A 27,042-nucleotide genomic window follows, 5' to 3' on the forward strand; every position below is an offset into this window, starting at 1 on the left:
GGCAAGGCGTTCCACAAGGTGGAGTTCTCTCACCAACCTGTATATACTCTTCATTAATGATCTTGTGCCAGAGCTACAAATCCCTGCTGCCCTTTATCTTGATGACTTGGTTCTCTGGTGTTAGGAGGAGTATGAAATGATGGCAATGTGCAGGATGTATCTTGTTCTGGACAAAATCACAGACTGGGTAGACAACTTTTGTCATCACTCAACAAAGAGAAGACAGCAGTAAGCCTTTTGTCACTATCTACCAAAGTGCAAACTAATGATGAGAGAGACACACCACTAAAATCTGAAGATCAACAAACATACCTGAATGTGACCTTTGACAAAAGGCTGATATGGAAGCAGCAGATTTCCAGACAAAGTCAGAAGAAAACTTTGTGAAAACATTATGAAAAAACTGGCAGGTACAAGTGCTGCATCCTAAGAAGCATGTATATGAGCTTTTACGAAGATGGGTCTGCAACACATGCCATCTAAACTGCAATACCTATTTGTAATCTATTTGACTTACACGATAATGCTGAGTTGTATCCTAGAGTTTGATTCCAGTGAAATGACATCATGTGGTTGTGGTTTAATCTAAGATAATGATGCTCAGCCACTACCATACAGTCTGCTACCTATCATGCAATTCATGGTGGCCTCAAAACCCATACCTCATGCTCTTTTCAAACTATCATTGGCAACATTTTCGAGTTTTATTCTCTCCCTTTGACAAGCAAATTTATAGGAAAAAATATTCACATAAGTTAATATAAGGTTTTATCTGTGCGCACTGTCAAACAAATCTTCCTAAAGACTGGCCTTTTCTGACATTACTTGGTCAAGGACCACCAGCAGCAGAGTGTATAATGCAAATAATATATGTATTACAAGATAAGTAAAGTCTACACAATAAATTATATTACACCTGGACTTACCGTCGAAAGAAAAAATACGACCTCTTCAAATCAGCAAAACATATGTAGAAAATAAACATATATATATCATGACCTATGTATTTGATTAATCAAAGAGTATACTTCATTGCAGCAACAACGACAAATTGTTCAAAAATATAAAAATTCACACACAAACACATACATTTGTACATGCACATAAATATATATTAACTTTTTTTTTAAATCTTCAAATGAAGAACTTCAAATCAGATGGAGCTGAGGTTAGCTCTAACTAGAGACATACTGTTGAAGACAGGAAAAAAACCTTCCTTCTTAAGTCTAGCTAAAGTCTGCTATAACATGCTGTAGGGCACTGATGCAAGACCATCAGAGACAGTTCTACCAGGAAGTGACATTTAACACTAGATATGCCTCAATTAGACTTAGTTCCCCCAACTACAAAGGCAGCTGGTGCTGAGGAATATTGAGCCAGTTTTTTTTTTCTCTCAACCATACTCTGTCATCCACACCCAGCAAACTCACCACAGATACAAGGCAGTTCAGTGCAAACGTGTGAAGTGAGCAACTCTTAGGTCACCACAAATGGGAAATTAGCATCAATACCATCACTACGATCTGATGACCCTACTTTACCTCTGCACTACACACCCTCCATTCACTTTAAATCCCATCAAGCAATCACTCTTCTGTCACAAAAAAATGGTTTTCTTCTCCATGCAACTGAATATGCATGATATTAATAATATTAGCATAATAACGTGGTCAAAACAGAAGAAAATGCTGCAAAGTGGTCATAATAGGTGATGCAACATCTGTGTATAATTTGTAAGTTAAAAAAAAATGGAAACATCTGGGAAGATAAATTTCATATAATCGTTATTATTATCCTATATGTTGCTGAAGCTTGATATAATAAAGAGTTGCTGATGTGTTTGTGGGCACTTAGAACCTGGCTTCTCAATACCTGTTGCTGATAAAGCTAAAAACCCATGCAAAAACACAGCAATGCCTCTGCTATTGTTGCAAGCATCTCAAGTGGGAGGAAAACCCATGCATAACAAATGGAAACCATCCTTCAAAACCAAACCATCAATCAAAAACACAACCATTACTTAAAGCTAAAACTCAGAATCTACATCATTATAGACAATTGATGTTCTTATGAGATAATGGTAACCAGGCACAAAAGGAAACTCATAAAACATTCACATGAGTACACTAAGCCAAAGGAAGTGTGAAATAAAAATGATCTTCTACAATCCAAACACACTTATCCTTTAAGTCACCACTTTAACAAGGAAATTAAAAGTTATTGATTTACCATTGATAGAAGAAATGTCAATAGAATGACGACAAACAAAACAAGTGATAGAAGGCAAAGCAAATGTATATATGCTTTATAACCAAATGTATGAATGCTTTATACCTGAATGTGTGCATACTTTATAACCAAAGTTTGTAGAGCTTTTTGTAATTTAAAGCTAATGCATTAAACAGGAAAAGGATATTTTGGGAAACCTGTCAGTGTTATAGAGGAGACAAAGGTAAGGTTATTTAGAAGAACAGATTTTGTTGTGATGTGTACTTGAAGAGTAAGAAGCTGGACTTTTATACCAACTTAAAACTAACAGAGACCTGTGAAATCACATTAGGATTAGTATCAGTAACTTTTGGAGTCATTCAACAAGTGGTCTGTTAAAAAGAGCACTACTTGACAATGATACAAAGTCCTCTTGTGTCACTTCCGAAAGTTCTATCCTGAGGGAGAGTGGCTGTCTACAGATTGTCAGTATCAGAACTCACAGCTGTATTCATTGTTTAACTGAGCGACACTCAGTCCCTCTTTTACCAGTGCTGTATGTAACATCAATGCCACATGCCATCTACAAGATCAATCCTTGTAAAACACACCAGACAACTAAAATCTGAACAATAAGAACAAATGTGAAACCCCTGTATAAATCAGATGATGCAGGAAGTATTTTATATGGCTTAAACCTACACCTCTGCTCAGCATAAGCACATGCATGTGTAGCCATCTGCATGCGCTGACTGTGACGGTATCTAGTATGCAGTATCTTGCCACAGTATTTGTGCAGACACTTCCCATGTACTCTTTCACTCAGAGGTTCCCACAACTCTTCACAAACCTTTCATGTGTACTTTCATGTTCTTTTAATTATCCTTCAACTTGTGGCCAAAAATCAATATGTTTCCAATTAGTAGGTCCATATGTCCCTTCACTTTTAGCTAGGTTATATGACTGGACTCAACGATTTTATCACAGAAAAAGCAAATGAATGTATCTTGTAGCAAAAATGTAAATTTCTTTCATCATTTGTGATATTATATTAGTACAATGTAAGCTGTAAGATAAGTATGAGGAATTCGGAAAGTTGCTTAAGACAATCATAATTATAAGTATTAGTAGCTGGCAGGTTGTCACTAAATATATGCAAATACAGGTTCCTATTCACCAAGCCAGTTTTGAACAAGACTTAAAATCAAGTTTTGATAACTCTAAAATCTGACATCCATTAAAAAGAAGTTGCTGACAAAGTGAATTAAGTTCTGGTTTAATGAAAAGGTTTTCCATTCCATAAAAAGATCATGTTTGTGCAGTTATACAATATTTTCCTTAACGTAATCTTGGAATATAGAAGCACCGGATGGTCACTGGTCCATTCCAATATGGAGTCTGTGGCCATAGAAAAGGTGTAAAGACTAGTAATTAGATTATTAGCTTCTTTTAAGGGTTTATCATAAACAAACTTGCTGCTCTACAGTTGTCTTCCCTAAAGCAAGGCGCATCAGACAGAATCCCATACAAACTCATAAGATAATTAACCAGCTACATGATGCTGATACTAAAAAATTATTACTTTGATCAATAACAAAAAAAAAATCTACAATAGGTATAGCTCCTTTCTGGAACTGCCTTTCATAACACATTAAGATTGCACCTGACATTAAGGCATTTCAAAAGCTTCTTGATGATGTCACAATTTTAATGCTTATGATTATCAGACCGGACCAACGACACCTATACAAAGGCCGAAGGGGTGGTATAAAGGCTAATATGGCTTAACTTGCTATCTGAGCCTAGTAACCTATAGCAGACATGCAAGTGCATCTGCTTATACCTATCTGCCTACTGACCTACAATGTACATCTAGGTGTGTCTACTTTAGATTTCTTGGCTAGTTTACACATGCATTCACATCATGGTATGCCCGAAATATGCAAACCTGCCATTTCTAATGTGACAATATTTAATGGATGAAGTAAGGTAAAAGACAAGAAGTGCTGTTAAAACTGTCCAGGTTAATAGATTTGCTTTACTACTAATTTAGATCCGGTGCTAGGCAAAACGTTGCAATATTGCCACTACCATTTACTTATATCATTTATCAGTATACTCATATTCTTATAGAGACATATATACACACATTTGAGATGACCGGTGTTTGCTGCAAGAATTAAACAAATTAAAAAGGAGTTTTGCTGTGAAATAAATATATCTTAAACTAAAATGATTGTGTATCATATTAAATCTTCCATGCAGTGGCAACAGCTTTTAAGTTAATGTCAAAATGCGATGTGACACAATGCGACACCAATTAAATGATTAGCTATACAAAACTGATTTGTAACTATCAAGCAAAGACATGAAACCTGCTTAATAAATACACTCCCTTTACATTAAAAACTCGAAATTGACATCGTGGTTTAGTGCCGAATATTCACATGTTCTGTCACATCACATTTACCTTGATTAAGACCTATACGAAAACTGCTGTGATGCAGATATCAAAGAAACAGGTGTGCCAATTTCATCTTACCTGTTTTTACATTCTTGTTGGACATGGTTAATTGTGTTGATTACTATATATCCATTCTATTCCGTCGCACTTTTTCACTCAGACAATGTGGCCACTTGACAGCACATAGCTAAAGTACGATCATCGAAAATCCGCATGAACTGTTGTATTGTGTATTGCCGGAAGCCTTGTCAGGAGCTTGGAAGGTCACGGTCGAAAGCTGCAACAATAATACACTGTGTAGCGATACAGCAGCTTTTCCTTAATTTTATTTAGAGTTTTGTCCATTTTCTTTTTATGACAATATCAGGATAAGTTTTTCAGCAGTTTAAAGATTTTGGAGACAAGCATTAATCTATTTTGTGACAGATTTTAAGGCGCCGCTACTAGCAGACGATATTTTATTTTTTATTTTTGTTTTTTTTTATTATTTAATTTTCGTTCCATCCTTCAAGATATAGCAAACACTAGAGCAAGAATACTTAATAATCACTTATATAAATGATAAAATTGAAAAGAAATTTTTGTTTTATAAAAATAGAAACTTTCATATGGTTATGAAAAACATTAATACAAAAAGTGTGCGTTTCGTTTCCAATTAAACATATAGTTTTTATCAATGTTAGTTGTCTTACAGGTGATTATGTAATCAAATTTTTAAGTTTATCGCTCACTATGACAATGCGATAAACCAACTGTAAAGACAGGAATAATAAAGATTAGGTATCGATTTTCATGATTTCCCGTCGTGCATTTTGTTGCTAAACATTCAAGATGGCGTTAAAAGAGGCAGTGCATGAAAGTAAGTCCGATAAATTTTATTTATTTTGCACGTTTTGTAGGACAAGTGCTGTATTTGGTTATCCATTAACAGCAAACTTATCAATTTTAACCGTTTGACTATGCTAATTTTTAGTAGTAAATGTACTTATAAGATAACCGCTGGTGTATCTACGCAAAAATATCAGATGGTCAGACGTTTACTAACATAATGATCTTCGATTAGTTTGTTATGATCTCTGCGCTAAGGTTAAGCGGAGAGAGATAGAGATTATGCTGTAGCATTTATAGTTTTATAATATTAGCGAATTATTCCTTGATGCTTGATATCTTTATTTTTACATTTCTACTTCCTCTGTGCATGCGTAATTGAGATGTAAACAAATTAATCCGGGGGTGTGGCTTGTGTCATCAGCCATTTCCTGATGGGCCTTATCCGCACAATTTAAGAGTAAAAGCATTTAGAGATTCAATACCACGTAGACCATAAATCAATGTAGTTATATCAACAGTAGTTTCTGTGACACGTCCTTCGTGTTCACGTTCAGTAGTATTGAGAGATTGGTGCTAAAACTGATCATCATCATTAGCACACAGGTTAAACTTTTGCTTGCGAAAAACATACATATCCCACATCTTCGTTTGTTAGTGCTTATTGATGCACACCCCATTTTAATTTGTTTAATATGGTACATTTTCTCACTTTCAAATGGGTCTTAAATATGGTAATGATCACCTCTTATGGAGGGAAAGGGAGACAATTTCTAGCTGATGAAAGCATAGGTGGATTGCAATACTATTGGTTCAGATGGAAAAGGTGACAGTGTTTCACAGATAAAGCATACAATGGGAAATGCCTTGAAAATCAATCATTGGATAATATCTAGTTCTACTCTTTGTGCAGTAGATTACCTGTATTTCTTTGATTTTGCTTATGTTAGTTTATAAGTGGTGGTTGAGTGCGTCACATTTTAAAATGCAATCGTTTCTTTCACTGTTCTGGCTTCGCAGCATTTCACTTCTGAGGTTTGATGGCTGAGCTTGAAGTGAGAAAAACTGCATCAGTTTTCTTTTTTAATTTGATTATAATTATTTTGTTCCGGCTTTTTAAACTTTTTTTTTTTTTTGGCAGGAGTTTGGGGGAGTTGAATGGGCAATAAATTTTGTTGTGGGATCAGATCATTTTTAAGATTCATCTTCATGCTGTTATCATGTTTATCCTGTGTTTGATGTGTTTTTGAAGAGATCATTAATGATGTCATCCGACCAATGAAGAAAGCTGGGGAGTGGAAAGTGCTCATTGTTGACCAGCTGAGCATGCGTATGGTGTCTGCTTGCTGCAAAATGTGTGAGATCACTTCAGAAGGAATCACTTGTGAGTGATGCTTAAATTACTAAATCGCTTGCATAATAAGTTCATGTGTGATAAAAATTTGTTAGCTATTCAAGCTTTTAAAATACATTTTATGAGGGGTTTTATCGTGTCACATTTTCTCACATATTTATTAAATCTACTGTGACTTTGCCTAAAAGCTGAGAACCAGTTTTATTCTCTGGTCACATCTATTGGTTGATTTTTCCAGATAGTTATTTCATTTGTCTAAAACAAAGGAAAGCTTTGAATTACAAGTATTTACATTTCACTAGTTATTAAACTATTGTATATGACCAAGAAATACCTAATTAATTTATCAGGGTTTTTTTTTCACAGTGGTGGAGGACATTGCCAAGAGGCGAGAACCGCTACCATTACTGGAGGCGATATATTTAATCACGCCTACGGAAAAGGTATGGTAACTTTTTTTTGTGTGCAGGCTATTGATAAAATGGTATACCACTTCTTCTATAACCATTCTTTATATTTAATTTTTCTATATCTATAAAATACAACTTTATTAATCCACAAGAGATATTTCAGATAGTGCTCATACTAGCAATGTACAGAAATAAACATATATATATGTTAAAATTATTGCTCGCTCTCTTGCTCTCACATATACACACACACACATACTCTATATATATATATACTCACTAATTTTAAAGAGTAATCTATTTGTCTTACACTTTCACTAGTTAACTAGCATTACCAGTGAAATAGTGTTTGCATAAACTGGTCTTATTTGGAAGGCATCTACAGAGTAGCTTGCATTGAATATCAATGTAGAAAACAGCTTATTTTGTTATACAGGTACATGCACACATTTCATATCATTATAATAAAAAACAGCTGACATTGTTACGAGAATACATCCAAATACTTAGCATTGTTGTAATAGAAGACAGCCTGTATTGTCACATGGACACATATGCACATTTACTCTTTTTTGTTTATTGCTGTGGCTGTCTTCACTTTTGTTTTTGACTTTTTCTCCAGACATGGATACATGCATTCTGACATACCGAGCCAAACGTGTGCTTACTCACTCAGCCTTCAATTCATTTATATTGTCTTATAAGACATAGATCTTAATGCTGGTATACCAACTGTAGTTTTATGGACATGGTTAAGGTAGACATTGATATTGTGCACTGCACTTTGTCCCCAGTCCATGAAAGCCATGATGGTAGATTTCCAGAATCCGAACAATACTATGTATCGTGCAGCTCATGTTTACTTCACAGAAGGTAACTATTCTATTAAATATTCTACTTTGCTTTTGTTGATTCAGTTTGCAAGAATGATTATTCTTTTGTGATTAATATTAGACATACTTTGGTCAGCATGAATTGTCAATGCCTTCTGTGTAGCCTGTCCTGATGAGCTGTTCAATGAGCTGTGCAAATCTCCGTGTGCTAAATTCATCAAAACACTAAAAGAGATCAATATTGCATTTCTTCCTTATGAATCGCAGGTCAGTGTGTTTAAACCTTATAATTTTTATTAACAGAGTTTTAAGATTTCCTATAAAGTTATTTATTTAAAATGCCTTACTGCAGTTTAAGCACTTTAAAGAGTTTTCAAAATTTAAATAACATTTAATGGTCAGCAACTAGTCATTTGTGATGTCTTACACTGCAGAAGTATTTTGGTTAACTTTGGAACAATAGGATGATATTTATGTACAGGCCATAATCTAGTATACACTATAATGATCTACATTATTTGTTGTTAACTATAATTTATCATGCTTAAACCCTCCTTAAAGTTATTAAAGGTTGGAATGTCAAAGATATTCATGCTGCTTTAAAATTGATCACACATCATGGGATGTTGGGGTTTGCAGGTATACTCTCTGGATTCATCAGAAACATTCCAGTTTTATTACAACCCCCAGAAGTCAACAGGTCGGATGTTGAATTTGGAGAGGTGCGCTGAGCAGATTGCAACACTGTGTGCAACTTTAGGGGAGTACCCTGCTGTGAGATATCGTAGGTAAGAAAATTGGAATGAATATGAATGCATAACACTTATTGTTCATTCAGAAAGCATGTGAGACCATGAAGAATAAAATTGGTATGAAATCCTTTAGCATTGTGTATGTGTACTACAGGGATTTTTATGTAGGTCTCAACACATCCTTACTGGATATAAAAAATTTTATATATGTTTTAAGATGTTTCATGTCTTTGTTATTATCATAGCATATCCAATGTAATCAGGATAAGGGGAGACTACACAGGAGATTCAAGATTCACCTAAGGGGAACCTGTCTTCCTCGGGAGGGGGGGCAATTATAAACGTTGTTACAGGTTTAGTGACTTTGCTTGTTATACTGAATTTGTTCATTAACCTGATAATTGTTGTTTTTGTTTCAGTGACTTTGCTCGTAACGCTGAATTTGCTCAGCTGGTACAGCAGAAACTGGATGCCTATCGGGCTGACGACCATACCATGGGAGAGGTAGGGTTGCTGGTCTTCCTGGAATTGCCTTGGGTATCTCTCTTATTGTAACATGTCATATTTTAGAGTATATGCCACACATGGTTTTTTGTTACTATTTATTTAAATTTTATTATATATTATTTAGGAATAATACCATAAGCCTGTTTCACATATAAATATGTAGTGGTCATTTTTCACCAGGTGTCAGTGTTCATACTAATAATCATTTTCATTATCTGAGCACTGAACAATATGAATTATAGGGCAAATTTTTTTCTGCCTCAGTATCAGTGTAAGATCAGTTTAATTTTTTACTTATCAGAATAGGATGTGTAAAAATTCTCTTTGTGGGTGGGTATGCATAAATATATGTGTGTGTGCGCCCAAACCTGTTTGTATAAAATACAGGTTATAGTGGCAATATTTGTCAGGGTGTGCTCAAACCAGTTTTTATAGATTACTTACTGTAGTGCCAGTGTTTGTGAGCTAAACCTGTTTATATAGATTACACATTGTAGTGCCAATGTTTGTCAGCTGAACCTAAATATCTCCTTTTTTTTGCAGTTTTATATGATAACATTTCTTAATATTCTCAAGATTTTTTTAATATGTTCTCAGTATTCTCCTGATGTCACTAACCCTTATTCTCTGGAATTTCTACCATTAAATCTACAGTGATTGCCCTTTACTGCCGCAACACCGAGTCTTCACATTATTCTTTGTGACTATTTCATGATCTTGTTCGGTGCAATGAGTCTTCGGCTGAGATATTGCGCGATATAAATTCTCACTTATTATTACTACACACTGTAGTGGCAATGTTTGTCAGGGTGTACTCGAACCTGTTTGTATAAATTACACACTGTAATGGCAATCTTTGTTAGGGTGTGCAGAAAGACCGCTCCATGCTGCTAATTTTGGATCGTGGGTTTGACCCCATCTCCCCACTGCTCCATGAACTTTATTTCCAGGCCATGGCGTATGATCTGCTACCCATAGAGAATGATGTTTACAGGTTAGGAGTCTACATTTTGTTCCTTTTCTTGTTTCATCCAGTTTTGAGCATTTATATCATAAACAAAATTTGAGGTTTGCTGTAGAAATAAATGCAATACAATATTCATGGATCTGGTTGATCAAGGAAGCTGCATTGATACAGTCATGGTACAGAGAGACATTCTGTAGGCTGTGCATGTTGCAGGTATGAGAACACCAATGGCAATGAGGTTCAGGAGAAAGAAGCTCTCCTGGATGAGAATGATGAGCTGTGGGTGGAGCTTCGTCATCAGCACATGGCGATAGTATCACAGTGAGTAATTTTTCTTTCTACTTTTCTCCATTGTGGTCAGGTTTATTTCTTACAAACGTCTAACCTGTAAAGCTCATGATAAGAAGAATAAAGTCTCTGACTAAAGTACATTCATTCAAGACACACTCATTTTCAAGATTGACATGGTTTTGGTCATGAAGATCGAAAAGAAGACCTTCGGTTTGTAGGTATGGTGAAACATTCTTTTCACATAACTTGTTATTAAGTAAATGATAACTACATTGCACGTCTTTCACCATTTTAGACAAGTGACACGCAAGCTAAAACAGTTTGCTGAGGCCAAGCGGATGGGTTCTGCAGAGAAGGCCAACATCCGTGACTTGTCTCAGATGCTGAAGAAGGCACCCCAGTACCAGAAAGAGCTCAGCAAATATTCTGCTCATCTGCATCTGGCAGAAGACTGCATGCGACAGTATCAGAAGCATGTTGACAAACTGTGCAAAGTAGAGCAGGTGAGAAGCATATCTTTGGATTTTAATGTTATGGAAAGTGCAGTTGTCAATATCTGTCCCTTTTTGTAGCAAATACAACGGAGGCCAGAGGACTAAAGCAAGCTGCTAAAATTCAGATGTAGCAAGTTTATAAGAACATGACCATGTGAACTGATGTAAATATAGCATGTTTGTCAGATGTGGCCATGAGAACTGATACCGATCTTGAGCATGTGCCGTGTCACTTGCAGGCGTACCCCACTCTAATGTGACGTCAGAGTGCTCTTTCACACAATGCAACACAAGACAGCTCTGCCTCTATGGGCCCTGTCAATATTTAATAGCATGTAGCAAGCTCTCTCTTCCTCACTAGCTCACCAAAACAAAAATTATTATGTCGACTTGTTCTTGAAAAGGTCTTCCCATAGACATCCACTTTATTCCAGAGATAGGTATACCCAGGTACTCATGTGCCTGGTACCATTTGCAAGTTCTCCTGTGGGCGATCAGAAATCCTTTCTATACAGACGAGGTGCCACATCTTTCAACATTCTGAAATGCACATTCCATCAAGAAAAAGAAATATTAGTGTCCTCCTGAAAGCACAATCCACATCAAAGAAACTCCGTCTTCTTCTGTTAATGAAGGGTTGGCATTGTAGCCAATGGATATTCCTTCTCACAGCGAATGCTAACTTCAACTTTAACAAGGTTGTAGTCATAACAGCATGTTTCTTCACTAGGACCTGGCCATGGGAACTGATGCAGATGGGGAGAAAATCAAGGACCATATGCGCAACATCGTACCTATTTTGCTGGATCAGAACATCACTGCATATGATAAGATTCGGATCATTCTCTTGTACATAATTCACAAGGGAGGTAAGCATGATTGTGAAGCTTCAAATGATATTTATGTAATAGAGCATAAGAAATTAATGGCTTTTACTAGTTAACTTGCTCATTAACCCATACACAACACTTGGTTTTCTCAGTGACAAGAATATACAGTGTCAAAATCTATTAACAATGCTGTTCACATAACACATGTATGGTTAGTAGCCTTGCTATTGACCATCAGTACGTTTATTGTAGTAGATCTTTTTTCTTATTGATCTCATGCATGACATAACAGTTTTTTGGGATATGCAATTTGATAAGTTTCAAAAACCTGTATATATTACTTCATTGACACAAAAAATGATATGCTAATTTAGAAAGAGGATATCTTAAATATACAGTAATTGGGTGAATATAAGGTGTTTCTCCTGTTTTGTTATTTTTAAAAAGAGCCTACATAAAACACCTCCTAAATTAGACCAGTAAAATTGTGAGAAGTGTCTGGATGAAAGTAGGACTTATAAGACTTTGTACTCCTCTTTACAAATCTAAATGCAAGCAATAATTTTACCTGAGAGAAAGTTCAGTAATACCATTCCTAAATTAACTCAGAAGAGTTGCTTTCTTTTTAACATCTTGCATGCCATGCTGTAGTCTTTATGAAAAGAATAAACCTAAAAACCTAAAAGAATAACTTTTGTCAACTTATAAAAGATACAGGTGGATGGACATTGGCTTGTCAATGTGCCAAATCACACAGCAATAAATGGTTAAGATAAATGATTGTAAAAACATGATCTTGATAGTTAATGGCATGTCCTGAGACCAAGTAGAGGAAGTTTATGCAGCAATGATTTAGTCCTGTGCATGGTCTGCATCATGTGCAGGCATTTCTGAGGAGAACATGACAAAGCTAGTGCAGCATGCTCAGATACCACCAGAGGAGAAGTGCATCATCACCAATACGCAGAACCTGGAAGTTCCTATTATTCAAGATGTATGTATATGTGGCCACACATTCACACATGTAATGTATGTACTGTTACTGTCTGACTATTTGTTGTATACTGTCATATCCTTGTGGGCACTGGTGTACGCTAAAGCCGACATGTGTACTGTTGGATGTGTTGTTGTTACATCCACATGTTGTTTCACATAGGCGTCTAAGATGTGGGTACCTTTAGAGGTACATTATTACATCTGTGTTTTGTTTGGTGTCAGCAGTATTAAGACTTGTGTTTCATTTTTATGTCAATAATTACTTTGTATCATGTTTAATGTGATCATCACAGACTGGTACACTGCCACATGGACATATATGTTGTGTTTTCTTGGCATCTCTGCCACGTGTTCTTGAAAATAAAAGCACAGTTTAGAGTAGATGTGAAATGCATGAGCAACATGAAGCCTCTCTGAGTAATGGAGAGGATAACATGAGTCATGCAGTCCACTAGTACACGTATTTGAAATACATCTTTAAACACCTGCATTTCTAACAGCATAATTTTTCACGTGCTTCTCATATATTTAAACATAAGTATTTTTTGTTTTCTTTAACAACCAGCAATAGGGATAGTACAAGCTGTTGTTCCCACCTGTAGAGTTATTTATGATTCACTAGATAGGCCATTGTTTTTAAGCTGTCACTATCCTTAATTGGGGTTTGGATATATAAGTTTGACACGAAATTTCTGTTGAGCAAATATTTAATAATATTAAGTCTCACAGTGCAAGTATTTAGATGGTTTTACAAGCTGAATGCTGTATTTTTGGTAACATGCATGAATAACTGAAGGATTTACAGTTAATACCTGTTTAATTGTATTGCTGAAATAGTCCTCTGCACTGTAATCTCAAGAGAAGATTCAAAGTAAACTTTAGTTTTCTCTCATAATGAAATAGTTTTTGTTATCATGTTGAACAGTAAAGGGATTTACTTTGGTGGGTTTTTTTTTTAAACAGGGGTCAGAGGGGCTGACAGGGGAGAATTAACCATGAAGCTGTTAGTTTAACCTAGGATATATTAATTGACAGGCTTTTTTTAATATAAAATTTTATCAGTAGATGTTTCTTTTAAAATCAAGGCTGCATGGATTTCTCACCTGCAAGGCATGGATAATCTTGTCAGCATGCCACTAAAAATATCATTTGCATTGGGAAACAGAGCTGCCATTATGCTTATGTTTTATTTTCCATTGTCATTTTTTTTAATATTGCTTGTTTATTGTAAAGTTGGGATTAAATGAAGATATCTGATATGGCGTAGGTTTCTCTCCTCCTAGCAGATATTTTACATGCACCTGGCAGATCAGGACCTGCCAAAATCTATTTTACAATATTTCTTTTTAATGTCCTAAGTCTAGAAATCCAGATGTCTCAGCTCTGCTCTCAAGAAGTTAATAGGTGCAAATTATAATTGATTCTGTTGTGAAGGATAACACTAAAGGATAACACAAGATAACACTAAAGTAACAGGAACATCAAGTTGAAAGTAACTTGTTAACAAAGACCAAACCAGCATTCTATGACACTACTCAGATAGATTTGCCTGTCTATAGCAGAACTGGGGCTCCACTTTTAGCATCCTTTTGTTATGTTTTGAGAGCTGCTTTGCTAAGACAGAATCAGAATGAGGATTTAGTATGGTCAGAAAGTGGTGAAGGGATGAGAAAGAATGCCAGTCACTGTTTAAAAAGATGTCAACATTTCTGATTTAGTGTCTTGCTTTATTAAATGGTTGGTAGAAGGCATTTTTTTTTATTGGATGACATGAAATACAGAAGTCTGTTATGATATCAAGTGAAGTTCAACAGCATTCAAACTACGTGACCAGAACACTGGCTGTTTAAGTTTGCTTGAGTGTGTGTATATGTGTATACTTGTGGGTATTTCTGTGCATGTACTTATTCATTTTTCTTTCTTTTTTTCTTTTTAATCATTGTGTTTGACTTAAAGTTCAGTGTAAAGATACTTTTGGGAGAGATATTCAGTAATTATGATTCCTTCCCCTCCTTGGATAGATTGATATTGGCTTTTCTATAATATAAAAAAAAAAATTCAGAATAAAGTGTGTACCAAATGCTGGTACTGTTATTATTTGTATTATTTCTGTTAGATATGGCATTTTATTGATTTGCATTGATCATCTTGATCTTAATCTTTGGATCTGCCATAAATAGTGAAGAAGAGGTGTCTTTTATATCTGCCTACATTTTAAAATCCAAGTACTGTCTGCAGTTATTATTTCAAGGTTTCTTAAGCATTATTTCAGTTGTGAGCTTAATATAAAAGATTATCATAATATTTTCTTAATACTTTGCAAGGCTAAGCATGTAGTTTGGCTATGACAGCTGTGTCAGTTCTTTCCTCATGCTTCCTTGCCACTTCATCTTGCTTGTTCTTCATATCATTGTTTAATTTGCTTGCTTTTCAGTTTTTTCATTGCTAAAGCTGTTCTCCTTGTTTATCTGTTTCATTTGCATTATTATGGCAATCTTCATCTAATGGCTGCAGATCACAGTGGCTGTTGCTCTCAGTAGAAAACTGCTTTGCAAAGTTTGGCTTGAAGGACTATTGTATGGGATTTTTTTTTTCCATGCGCATAATAACACACCTATATACTGTTTGTTATATCAACCCACATCTTGAGAGTGTATGTCAAAGGCTATAATCTTGACAGAATATTAACCCTGGCTGTGGTAATAGCTGTATTCATGAAGGCCAAATCGTAGAGAAGTTGGTGTGGGAATTAGTGTGCATCTTACATCACAGTGAGGAAGGCAAGAAAAAAAATTAACAGCATTCAGTGATGGGATGGCTGGAATGGGAAGGGAAATGTTAAATGTCTTGCAAGCATTTCTGAATTCATTAAACATAAAATCAAGACACTAAATAGGCAGCTGTTTCTCCTTCTACTAGTTTAAGAGTTGTCGTCTGCCGTTTGTAATATGTATACATCTGTCATTTTTAATATATTACAGTTATTGTGAGTGTAGATTTGCTTTTTATTTCTTTTGATTTATCTTGCTGTTCCCCTTTATAAAGGTTGATAGAGTATTCTGAAAGAATTATTTCACCCCTAAAACTTTTGCTACCATTTAAAATAATCTTGTTTTAGAAAAGTATTTCAGTGCATGAATATTTGATTTTGGTATATTTAAAACATCTCACAGTTGTATTGGAAGGGAGAAAATTAGGATGTGATAACCAGTTTTAAAAATACTAATCATTGCATCTGGTGAGTTTAACTTAAAGTATTAGCTAATTATAAGGAAAAAAGGTATTTCACTGTAAAAATAATTTTTTTCTCCTAAGGATGTATATCAGAGAAGTTGTATAGTTTGAGTGTTTATTGAATTTTGTGTGTTTGCTGTCTTCTCTTAGTTCTGTTAGCATGGCAACATTGTCTGCTTCTGCCCATATACCATTTGTTTGTTCTGGTGTTTCTTTCCATCTGTCAAGGTACTAGGAAAAATGTGTTTAGATGGGTTGCATTAGGTGAAATCACTCAACTCCAGGTGTCAGGAGTTCATGATCAAGCGATTCATCATGCACGATTCATGTGCTTAACATTCAGAATTACTTCGGTAGATGGTGTACACTTATCATCAGAATCTCAGATTGCATTATTACATTGATATTCAAGTTTCTTAGTGTCATGCAAAAATTGTCTTGCACAGGCCCCAGAGACCAGAATGTAGAATGCTTGATCCTTCTTTGAAACTGGCCACATAACATAGTCAACCACCAGAAGAGAGAAAAAAATGATTTGGGGAAGAGTGGTTTTGGGTGGGGTGAGGGGTTGCAGAAAGCTGTATAAGACTACGTACAACAGTCAAAGCTTGTCACTTACTTGGTGAAGTACATGCTGCTGCTAGAGTTGGTTCTTTTGTGGATCTTTCCTGTCTTGAATTTTTGTGGTCTGACAAACTTTGTCATTCCAAACTCTTCAAATGTTGTTAATGAAGGTGCACCACTCTAACATTTACATGCCAAACAAAGAAACAAAAAAAAATGCATAAAATGCTTGTAGGAATCAATAGGAAGTGCTGCTCTGGTAACGAAATACATTTGTATTGAGGACATTGAGGTGCCATAAATGCTGACGAAACATGGCAGTCTTCGTGAAAGACCCTTTCTCTACAGCTAGCAGCACTTCTATGGTCTTCCGTGTGAAGCTGCTGCTGGCAAGGAGTCATTCCTGGACTAATGTTGTGAAGAAAGTCTTGCATTGATCCATTTCTGTTCTGATACAATGTCATGATTCATTTCTCTTCTGATACAATGTTGTCATACACTTCTCTTTTGTTCTTAGTTACCTCTGGAGAGGGTATGTGCTTCCCTGCACCTGTTGTCTCTCTGCATCAGTAGGCATTCTGGGTGGCTTTGGTTGTCCTGCTGAGCCTGACTATAAGCCAACCATTACGATGTTCTCAGGGGATTATTTCCTCAGCTGTATTCAATGGGTGTGGAATGCATGATGTTGAGTCATAGTCCCTGACATTTTATATGCCCACATGTTCCTTGTGCCTTGACCTCTTTTGTCTTGTGTCATATTCTGACCTCATGCTATCTCACTGGAGAGTAAAATATTACTGAGTTATCCAATAATAAATGGGCAACTATTGTAGCGTTTCAGAAGGATTTCATATTATCATCGTCATTATAAAAAACAATTTTTCACATCAGGTAGAATAAATGACAGATGTATAAAATAGGTTTTAGTCCCTTCCAATCAACTGGGGAGAAAAGTAAGAGAAAGCTTGTGATAATTTTGTTATTATTGTGCTTGTGCATACTGCCTGACACTAACAACATGATATGGTTCCTTTTCTTCCCCTCTATGCTTCCTGCATACGTACGTACGTCGTGTGTGCATCCATACATCCTTTTACGTGCGTGTGTATAGGCACAGGGTAAAAATGTTAAGGATCTTCTTCAAGATGCATCTAGTTACGGCACCTTTCAATCGAATTTTATTCAGGTGAGAGTTTTCAGCTCCGTCTGTCTCCACAGTAGGTCATCCCTTTGCTGTCATCAGTACTAGTTTAGTGTTTTAAGATTTTCCCTTTATTTAGACATTTTATTGGTTAAACGAATGAAAAATATTATTATTTTGTTAAAGTTTTCACTGCTATGGTGCCCTTCTGAAAAAAAATGTTTTAAGTTTGTCTTGTGTTTTCACAATTGCTTTGAGAGAATGCACCTCCATGGCTGAACTCATGACTAGAGGCCACTATGTGAGCATGTAGGACTTAAATAGTACATAAATAAAGTATATTTTAATTACATGATCTTAGGACTTTCCTCGCATATGTATCGCCCTAGTCTTGATGCCATCAAATCTGTATGAGATGCAAGGTCTCTGATCTCCCTCACTGTCAGAAACTGGACAGATTGTCCTTTGGTCTAAACAACAGAAACCGAATAAATTGTCCCTTGATCTAAGCAACAATTGTGCAATTCATCGGGGTTAAGAACCTGCTGCTGTTTCTAGTGATAAAAGGGGATAAATATAAAAATAATAGAGTGTGTTCATGTTGTATTATTTTGCATACATAGAAGAGAACCAGTTGGTAATTATTGGCTACTAGCAGACCTGATTCTCTCAGGAGATGGCACTACCTCCACTCTCTAACCTCCCTCCTCTTCTTTAAAAAATCATTCAGTATTATACAAACTTGCCAGCAGGTGCCTAGACCCTTGGGAGCAGTGTAGACATGTAATTCAGTTGTGATACCTGCCTCTCAAATCCCTCTGAAGAGTGCATGTAAATCAATGCCAAGTGCTATTTTGGCCAAGCAGTTGCGATTGGATTTTTTTAGTTGTTGTTGTTGGTTTTTTGGTTCCCCCCTGCTTTTGGGGTGAGGATGACATTGGAGCATTAAATTCAGTACCACCTTCACGAGAGCCCAGAGATAAAAACAGCCCCCGCCTTACAGTACATGGTGCTTCAAGGCCAAGGGGCTCCATATTAAGAGTTCAATAAATTTTCTTTGTAAGTTGAAAGTTAGCCGTGCATCAGATCACTCAGATCTCACTTAGAAGGTAGACAAACACTTCTTGACACAAAAGGATTGTTCTGTCTAAAGTTGAACTGTTCTCATTGCTCATTGTGGCTTGTAGTTGTGTAATTTTCTTCCTTTTTATAATTATCAGTGAAGAGGTCATAGTTTAGTCTGCTGGGATTTTTTTAACACCTGCATTCTTTGGTTGCTTAGAGATTTTCTTTTTTGCTTTATTTAATTGTCTTAACTTTTTTTTCTGCACAGCAAAGTAAAAGCCTTGCAACACCTGCTTCATTTGAGTTGGTACGAGTTTTGCAAAGACTGAACTTATCTTGTATTAGCACATAGTGTTGCACATAAATCTGTCAGGATAAAACATGCCTACAACAGAAGGTTCTTTACACCTTGAACTGTGGGACGTATGAGAATGATGGATTTCAATTTATAATATATTTGCTTTGAGCACTGCTGCTTGTTTAGCATCCCAGAGAGCACTGTGTTAAATAGTAAAGTGAACCTTCTGAGATTAAGCCTGTTTCTGATCTCTGTCCCCCAAAAAAAATAGCTTTTATGATTACAATGCTAGCATTCTGGATAAGGGAAGCAACTTTCTAGAGTTCTGAGTAATAAAGGGGTTGCTAAATATCAATAATTCAAACTATAACACAAATTTCTTTCTGTGTGGTACAGTATCTCTCCACTCATCTAGATCTTTCCAGGTTAAGTTACCCTTATTAAGAGCATCAGCAGACATTCCACGACCAGTTTGATTTTGATGTTATTAGTACAGCACCTTTGTAGCTCCTGCTGCTGGAAGACCATAACTTAAATACAAGACTGATGTAGTAGTGTTCCAAAATCATGGCAGAAACTGGATTAACATTGAACATTGCATCACATTTACTGCAACAGAGCTCATAGGACATTTTTGTATTATGACGGGGAATGGGGGACTTTGAAAATGACTCTAGATTGAAAAAGAGGGGGCCTTGTGCTTCCTGTTTTTTGTCTTTCTCCTAATTTCATAGACACATACTTATTCTTATAGAGCAGTACAGTGTAGTTTTGGTCACATAGTATTTCGAGGCTGCGAGTGTCTCTTCATTAAGGCATGCATTGGAGATTCTGAATCACAAGCTTGCATACTGTTGTTTACTTTGGTCACTAAAGCATGCATTGTACTTCCCCTTCATATTTTATATCCTCAAAACAAAAATAATCATGAACATTTGATCAGTTTTCTGGAAATACCAGTGTTACAAAATGAGATTAAGAACATTTAGGCTAAAGTTCCTTAATTGGTTAGTTGGTTCATTTGATTGATTTGTAGATTAATTGGAAATATTCATCATAGTCCACATGAAACTATTGTTCTTCCCATCCTCCCAACTCCCAGTTGCTTTTGGAGGAAATATCTGGAACTCTAACTTTTTATTGTTTAGGGCTAGACCCATTTCAAGGGTGGAAAGTGAGCAACAACAGCAAGGATCCTGACTGTAAACTAAAATGTTAATACAATTCTGTAAAATATACCACAACGTCATCATCATTATACATTAAAGCAGTACCGGTTGAGAATTGTAATTGGCTGTGATTTAGAGGGCATCAATCTGTAGAAGTATGTGAGACTAAAGGGAGAAAAGGATAAGACTTGTGCTTGTCAGTGATGAGAGGCTCAGTTACTAATCAGCAAATAGTCAGAACTTGTGTTTCTAGTACAAGTCACATAAAGACAACATGTTGTGGCATTTGTGCTTTTAAAGACTTGCTTCTGATTACATGTACATCATTAGTGTTATACAAGATGTACAACAATATCAAAAACACCAATATTAATAGAAATTATGGAGGAGTTGATCTAAGATTGGGATTGATGATCATATTCTCAGCTGTATAGACCATAAGACTTTAAAAAATTGTTTATTCTGCCATCTGCAAATGTATATATGTATATGTATGTTTTCATGTTTTATTGTTTAGATGAATATCCCGTTTTGAATTGTTATCCTTTTGTGTTAGAATTCAGCACTTGTAAGTTCCTTTTTGGTTCCTTTGATTAAATTATTATGCAGCCTTGATAAAACTTTTTTTCAACTACAGTTCATAGAAAATAAGCATTGTGTGAGTATGAAGCATTGACAGCCTAGTAAAAACATAGCACTTAGTTACCTTTCAAAAGTACGTAACTGTATAAAAAGTAAAATTTAAATGTGCATGGGTGCAGGAATGTTCAGATTTTTCAGCCAAACATGAAGTCAGAAAATACCGGGGTAATGTTTTAACAGCTATGCAAGTTAGAAAAATACACTTCCCCTGAAGATCTGACATTTTCCCAGGGAAGTCATTTATTTCAGACTTTCCCAGAACTATTTCATGCACTTTAAATGTAACACACATTTGTGCTCTACGTTTTCTTGGTATAATTTGCTTTTTTCTTGCTTTTCCGATGGGTTGAAAAGCTGGCATATTTCTGACAGCATGTTCCTCATGTTAACATCATCAGCACCACTTTTGACATGTGGCACCATTGCAGTCAGTGTGTCATGTCTGACATCATCTCATTTAAATTCTTGGGGAGCGACACATTACATTTTTTCTTGTCTCTTAAAAAGCTCTTCAGTGTTGTGGTGCATGCTTTTACTCAGACTTCATGTCGATTAGCTTGCATGCAGCTTGTTTGCAGTTTTAGATAAGTGCATGCTTTTTTATATAATATATATATTATAAATTTGAATTGGTGGTGATGTATTTTATCAGAACAATTTTGATTTGTATCTAGTTAAAATATTGAAAGTGAATTTTAAACTTTCATACATTTATATGTTACCCTGATTTCTTACATAATCATTAGCAGCTATGTTTTTATAAAAGACTTAAACACTCAAGGAGAAGGCTGTTAAGGTTTTGGATTTGCAGAAAAGGTTTGAGAGATGGGGAAACAAAATAATCTGCAGAAGAGTGTGCATGGAATGATTGAAACTATTTCTGTACTCGTGTAATACTTTAAGTAAACAAAATGATGGCTATATTTAACAGTTTAGGCATTGAAAGATTCCTGGTAATGGTTCTTGTTGTTCTTTGCTTACAGAAGCACTTAACTTGGTTTTCAGTTTCCTTATTTTCAGAATGGTGATAATATTATATTTACAGGGAAGTCGAAGAAAGTACCACCAGCCATACCAGACATTCAACCGGCGGGAACGATCTTCAGAGCACACCTACCAGATGTCACGATGGACACCATACATTAAGGACATCATGGAGGTGAGTGGTGGTGTTTGAGATGAATTTCATTATGTAGTAAGAGTGATCATTATCATTACCAGACCACAGTAGCTTTTGTTTTTGTTTATTATTGGACATTGTAGGTACCTTTTGTCATGACATGGTCACATTTTAGATTTATTATCTATTTTTAGATGTTGTTTTTAGACCATTTAGAGCTCAATACACCCATGTTGAATGAAATATTCTATAGCTCATTTGCATCATACACTAATGTTGAATGTATGGATATGATTGTCTGCTGTAAGCTTACAGAAAAAGTATGGAAGGCATTTTGGGGGGTGTGGTACCAGAGTTTTTCACAAAGAAATGGAAATGAATATTTGTAATTTTGACAATATTTAGCAAACCTTTTCACAAAATTTAACTTGTGTCTTGGATATGAAAATGGTGCTTAAAGAAAGTCAGTAACTTTACAAGCATATAAATTTTATCACACTTGTGTCATGGGTGAGCCTTTTTTCAGGATGCTATTGAAGATCGTCTGGATGTCAAACACTTCCCGTACTTGTCTGGAGGTGCCTCAGCTCGGCCTTTCATGCCAGGACCACGCAGGTAAACCCTTCAGTAGCGCACCTTCCTTGTAGTTTTCCAATTTGACACATTTCTAGGAGTGACTTTCGCTGGGCATTGCATCCCAATTGTCCAATCCCAATTTGTTTTCATCTCTAATTTTTGAGGAGAAAAATTTAAATGGAATGAAAATCACTTCCTTACTAGGCAAGTTGATATGAAGACAAACTTCATTCTGCTGATAGTGTCACCTCTTTGAGTAAACAAGTGCCTTGTGGTGTTTGTACTTTCTGAAATGTTGCTGAAATCAATAAGAACATATTGAGAACTTGCTCATGAAGACTTGGATGATCTGCAAACAGTGCTCGCTATGGTCAGTGGCACCAAGAGAAGGGTAAAGCTAGCTACAAAAGCTGCCCTCGCCTCATCATTTTTATCATCGGAGGCCTCACCTACAGTGAAATGAGATGTGCATACACAGTCACACAGGCAGTGAAAAACTGGGAAGTTCTGATAGGTAAGCTTTTTAATTTTCCATCCGTTTTGCTTCTTCATCCCAATCCTGCTCCACCAACACCTATCTTATGTTTATCTTCAAGCACATCATCTTTGACATGGACATTATGAAAAGTCTAATGGATACAAGCAACTGAGTTAACTGTTGTGTCACCATTGTATGTTGGGAAATATGTACAGCTCACTTTAAGCATCATCCTTTTTTCACATCTTCCTCCAGAAAAAAACCTGATCATAGAAAATATAAGAAACTTAACAATTCTTTAGCTGTCACTAGTCCAGTTGTCTTAAGCTTATCAGATGCAGTTTACTTGTTGAAGACTACAACATGTTGTGTTTCAAAGTACAAAGTTTGTGGTCATAATCCAAGCTTTTCTTTTGCAGGTGCCACTCATATTTTGACACCAGAAGGTTTTCTTGGTGATCTTCGCAGTCTTAGCTCTAGCAGCTAGACTTCATGACTAATTATTTGATTTAATGCTGACAAACTAATCATCACATCAATTGGGACCAACATCTACCCCTTCTGTGCCGGGATGATTGTCTGTAAACATCTTTTGCTATTCACATCTATGTGCACCTAGTTCACTTGAGTTCGAACAATTTTTACTTTTATTGTTTGTGATCAAAGCCGCAAAGCATACAGCTATGTTCCTAATCGGTATGTGCAATATGGCAAGGCCAATGTGTTACTGTAAAAAAAAAATGTGTAGACTGTCATTTCTATATGCTGTTTACTGCTGTATTTAGCTTTGATAAAGATATTATGTTTTGTCAATGTTTTTATGAGTGGAAATACAGTTTCATTAGTGTAAATATTTATAGAAGATTTTAATTGATAATGATTTGGTTTTGACTATGTAAAAGTACATACCACTTATAATACTGTCAAAACATGGTATCTGAGCCCCTCTCATTCAGAAAATAGTTACAATTACATTCGGTTAACATGAGGCCTGTTCAGATTGTTCACTCCCCCTGAATAACACCTTTCAATCAGAATTGTCAGCATAATATATATAGGAAATAAATGGTAGTTTATTTATAAATAACCACTGACTAAATAAGTAAATAAGATGGTAATGATGTCATTCAAAACTTCATATACACTATACATATCCATTGCACAGATGAACACACAACCTCAATTACATAACAGAATAGTGAATTTTTATAGATTTTTAGACCCCTTTTTCATAAAGTTGAACCTACTGGTTCAAGTGGTATTAAAAACCAATGTGTGAAACAAAAAAACAAAAAATAGATACAAAGGATTCTGATACCCAGGTTTGACAGTATTTTTCTGTGGGTAATTGTGCTGGATATTTTTTCCAGCTTGTTTTGAGGCTTGTCTCTTAACAACAGACTGAATGCCGCTAATGTATGCACATTTTAAGATAGGTTGAGAAATTTCCCAGATGTCAGACACAAGTGCTGTATGTTTACAACTGTGATTCTTTTGCTACCGTTGAGCAGTTTAGTAATTTACACTTTTGGAGCACATATTGCTAAAGCAGGATATATCTGATGCACTGAAGTGGATCTCTTAAAGCTGCTGTTCAGCACAGCAATGGTAAAATCTTTGTAAATATATCATGGCTCCCTTCATTCAGAAAGATTAAAAGCTAATCTGTGTTCATGTCAAATAGCGAGTTTTTTTCTTTATGCAAAGTTTGATACAAGATATTTTTAATTCTTATGATGGAGGCATATATTGTGATGACATGACGTTTTTCTCATGCTGTTGTTTTGTATTATGGAAATTGTTCCAAATTATGCAGATCAGTTTAGAGTTAAGTTTGTAAGCTTTCCTCTGTTAAAGATTGCTTTTTTTTTTAACCTTCTTTTTTGTATTGAGAGGGGAAAAAACCTTTCATTAGCTTACCCCCAACATCGCTCTCAGCAGATCAAACTGGTGATAAATGTGTTAAGATGGTCATTGTTCACCCGATCAACAAACAACTTTCTGCTTGAAAGGAATGTGGAAGCTCATCAGTCTTAAAAAGTATTCAGCTGAAAGCAGATCGTTTGAAACACTTAAGCAGTTTTGCATTTCAGGTGTTGTACAAGCAGAAGACTTGATAAAATGAAAAACCACTCGACCAAAATTCGAAACATAGAGTCCACTGTTAAGCATGGTGCTTCAGCAATATTTGTATATGTGCACAGAACACTTTTTAGAATTTTTAGGTGTTGCAAGTCCTTGTGCATAGTGTCTTATTCACTTTTCAAGGTTATTAGGCAAAACAAAAGTACAAAAAAAGCAAAGGGTTTTTTTTCCATTTTAAAGAATGCCGTAGTGTACCTAGTGAAGGAGCTGTATTTTTTTAAATGTAAATAAGAAAATTATTTGTTTGCTGTGGTGGGTGATGTATAGAATGTGATGAATGCCCCTTATGGTGACTGCTTATCAAGGTGGTGTTGTCAGACCACGGACGTGGAAAGGTGGACTGCTGTCTGCCGAGGCCAACGCTTAGCCTCTTGTGAAGTTCTCCACTGTTAGTCTCAGCGAGCCTAAACAATGTGACTAAACCATAAGCTTTGTACACACCTGCCTCTTCTAGTAGTTAATCTGAAATGTGAAGCCTGCCTCGTTTTAGTTAACTGGAACAAAATTATCTGCTGGCAGTCCAGTAATAAACGTTCGTGGCCATTCCATCACCTTGTCAGGCTAGTTACTACACCAGCTAGGTTTCCAGCAAGGTCGCATCTTTTAAACCAATCAAAAGCACATGACTTAATTTCAGGGTTGAAGAAATTAAGTTTACTTCTGTTAAACTATTCCATGTTTTATCAATTGTAATAAATGGTCCAGTTTATTAACCTAGTCCTGTTTGCTGAGCATCGTATAGTCACAATGTCAGGTCCCTATGATGTGCCACCACTTCATGACAAAGGTTGAGAACCCCTTGCCAGTGAAGGTCAATGCATGCCTTCATTTGCTAATAATCATTATTCTCCCTAGCACACATCTGCTTGTTTGTAATAACTTTTGATGTATCTCTTCCAAGCACATTGTATTGACATTCCCCTCAAATGTTTTGGATAGCGGAGTTATAATCTCGGTTCACCCATTCAGAAGTAACAATATCTCTGAACCTATGCAGCCGATTTAACACCATTAAATAAAGCTGGAAATCCCAGACCCACACTACAGGAGTGTATTACTGTGTATTCTTTGTGGCTGATTAATAAAATCTTTGTTATTGTATGGTGTGTTGCAAAGAAAGCCAACATGTAGACTGTAAGTAGAAGCACCGAGGCCACTGCAATGATGCATGTACCTATTCTTAATGTGGAGATGTTTGTGCTCTTATCAAAGGGATAGACAGCAGTCCTTTATAATTTTAGTTTCAGTACCATTTCATCCTATGGCCAGAACCAGCTGAAACCTATTCATTGGATCACCAGTCCTGGTCATTGGGGAGGAACTAGATGTAGCTGACTAGGTTTCTGCTGTGGGCAGCCAGAACCGGATGTTTTCTTCAGTCCCCTTTTTTTTTCGCCAGCAGTTTTGTCAAACTTACCTAGGCGTTCAACCTCCAGGATTTTATGTCATTCATTAGTTCTTTCAAAATATCTATCAGACCTAGTTAAAAGATGAATTGAAACCTACTCGATCAACCACAAACTGTAGCTGATTTGGTGTTTTACACCGTGCCAGCAACTGAGGCTATATTTTGGCAAGGCATTGTTAGCTACAAAGTCTTTTTAATTCAGATTTCCAGTGAATCAAGATTTTTTTCTGTTTAAAAAATTGAGCAACCTGATGATGATTGGCGTTTT

General features: G+C 35.9%; 2 protein-coding genes across 5 annotated transcripts in view; one reads left to right on the forward strand and one right to left on the reverse strand.

The window, feature by feature from the left end:
- Positions 1-4,942, reverse strand: part of LOC112575123 (rap guanine nucleotide exchange factor 1-like) — a 64,990-nt gene extending 60,048 nt beyond the window's left edge. The window contains exon 1 of the mRNA XM_025256714.1: positions 4,751-4,942. Within this exon, the coding sequence (XP_025112499.1) occupies positions 4,751-4,775 (25 nt within the window). The 5' untranslated portion in view covers positions 4,776-4,942. The remainder of the gene's footprint in view (positions 1-4,750) is intronic.
- Positions 4,943-5,412: 470 nt separating this feature from the next.
- Positions 5,413-26,412, forward strand: LOC112575126 (syntaxin-binding protein 1-like). Of its 4 annotated transcripts, none has more exons than XM_025256724.1 (18): positions 5,413-5,531; positions 6,753-6,884; positions 7,221-7,297; positions 8,059-8,137; positions 8,261-8,364; positions 8,737-8,885; positions 9,269-9,353; positions 10,220-10,350; positions 10,537-10,644; positions 10,910-11,117; positions 11,839-11,977; positions 12,823-12,932; positions 17,844-17,918; positions 19,207-19,245; positions 22,093-22,206; positions 22,694-22,782; positions 23,103-23,257; positions 23,641-26,412. In XM_025256724.1, exons 1-18 carry the CDS (start codon positions 5,504-5,506, stop codon positions 23,706-23,708), a joined length of 1,890 nt encoding a protein of 629 aa, XP_025112509.1. In that variant the 5' UTR covers positions 5,413-5,503; the 3' UTR covers positions 23,709-26,412. The 4 variants fall into 4 exon arrangements, with proteins under 4 accessions (XP_025112509.1, XP_025112510.1, XP_025112511.1 ...); XM_025256725.1 differs by having other exon boundaries at positions 10,229-10,350; XM_025256726.1 differs by lacking the exon at positions 19,207-19,245.
- Positions 26,413-27,042: the final 630 nt, after the last annotated feature.

The sequence above is a fragment of the Pomacea canaliculata genome, linkage group LG11 (assembly GCF_003073045.1).
Source record: "Pomacea canaliculata isolate SZHN2017 linkage group LG11, ASM307304v1, whole genome shotgun sequence".
NCBI classification, from domain to species: domain Eukaryota; kingdom Metazoa; phylum Mollusca; class Gastropoda; order Architaenioglossa; family Ampullariidae; genus Pomacea; species Pomacea canaliculata.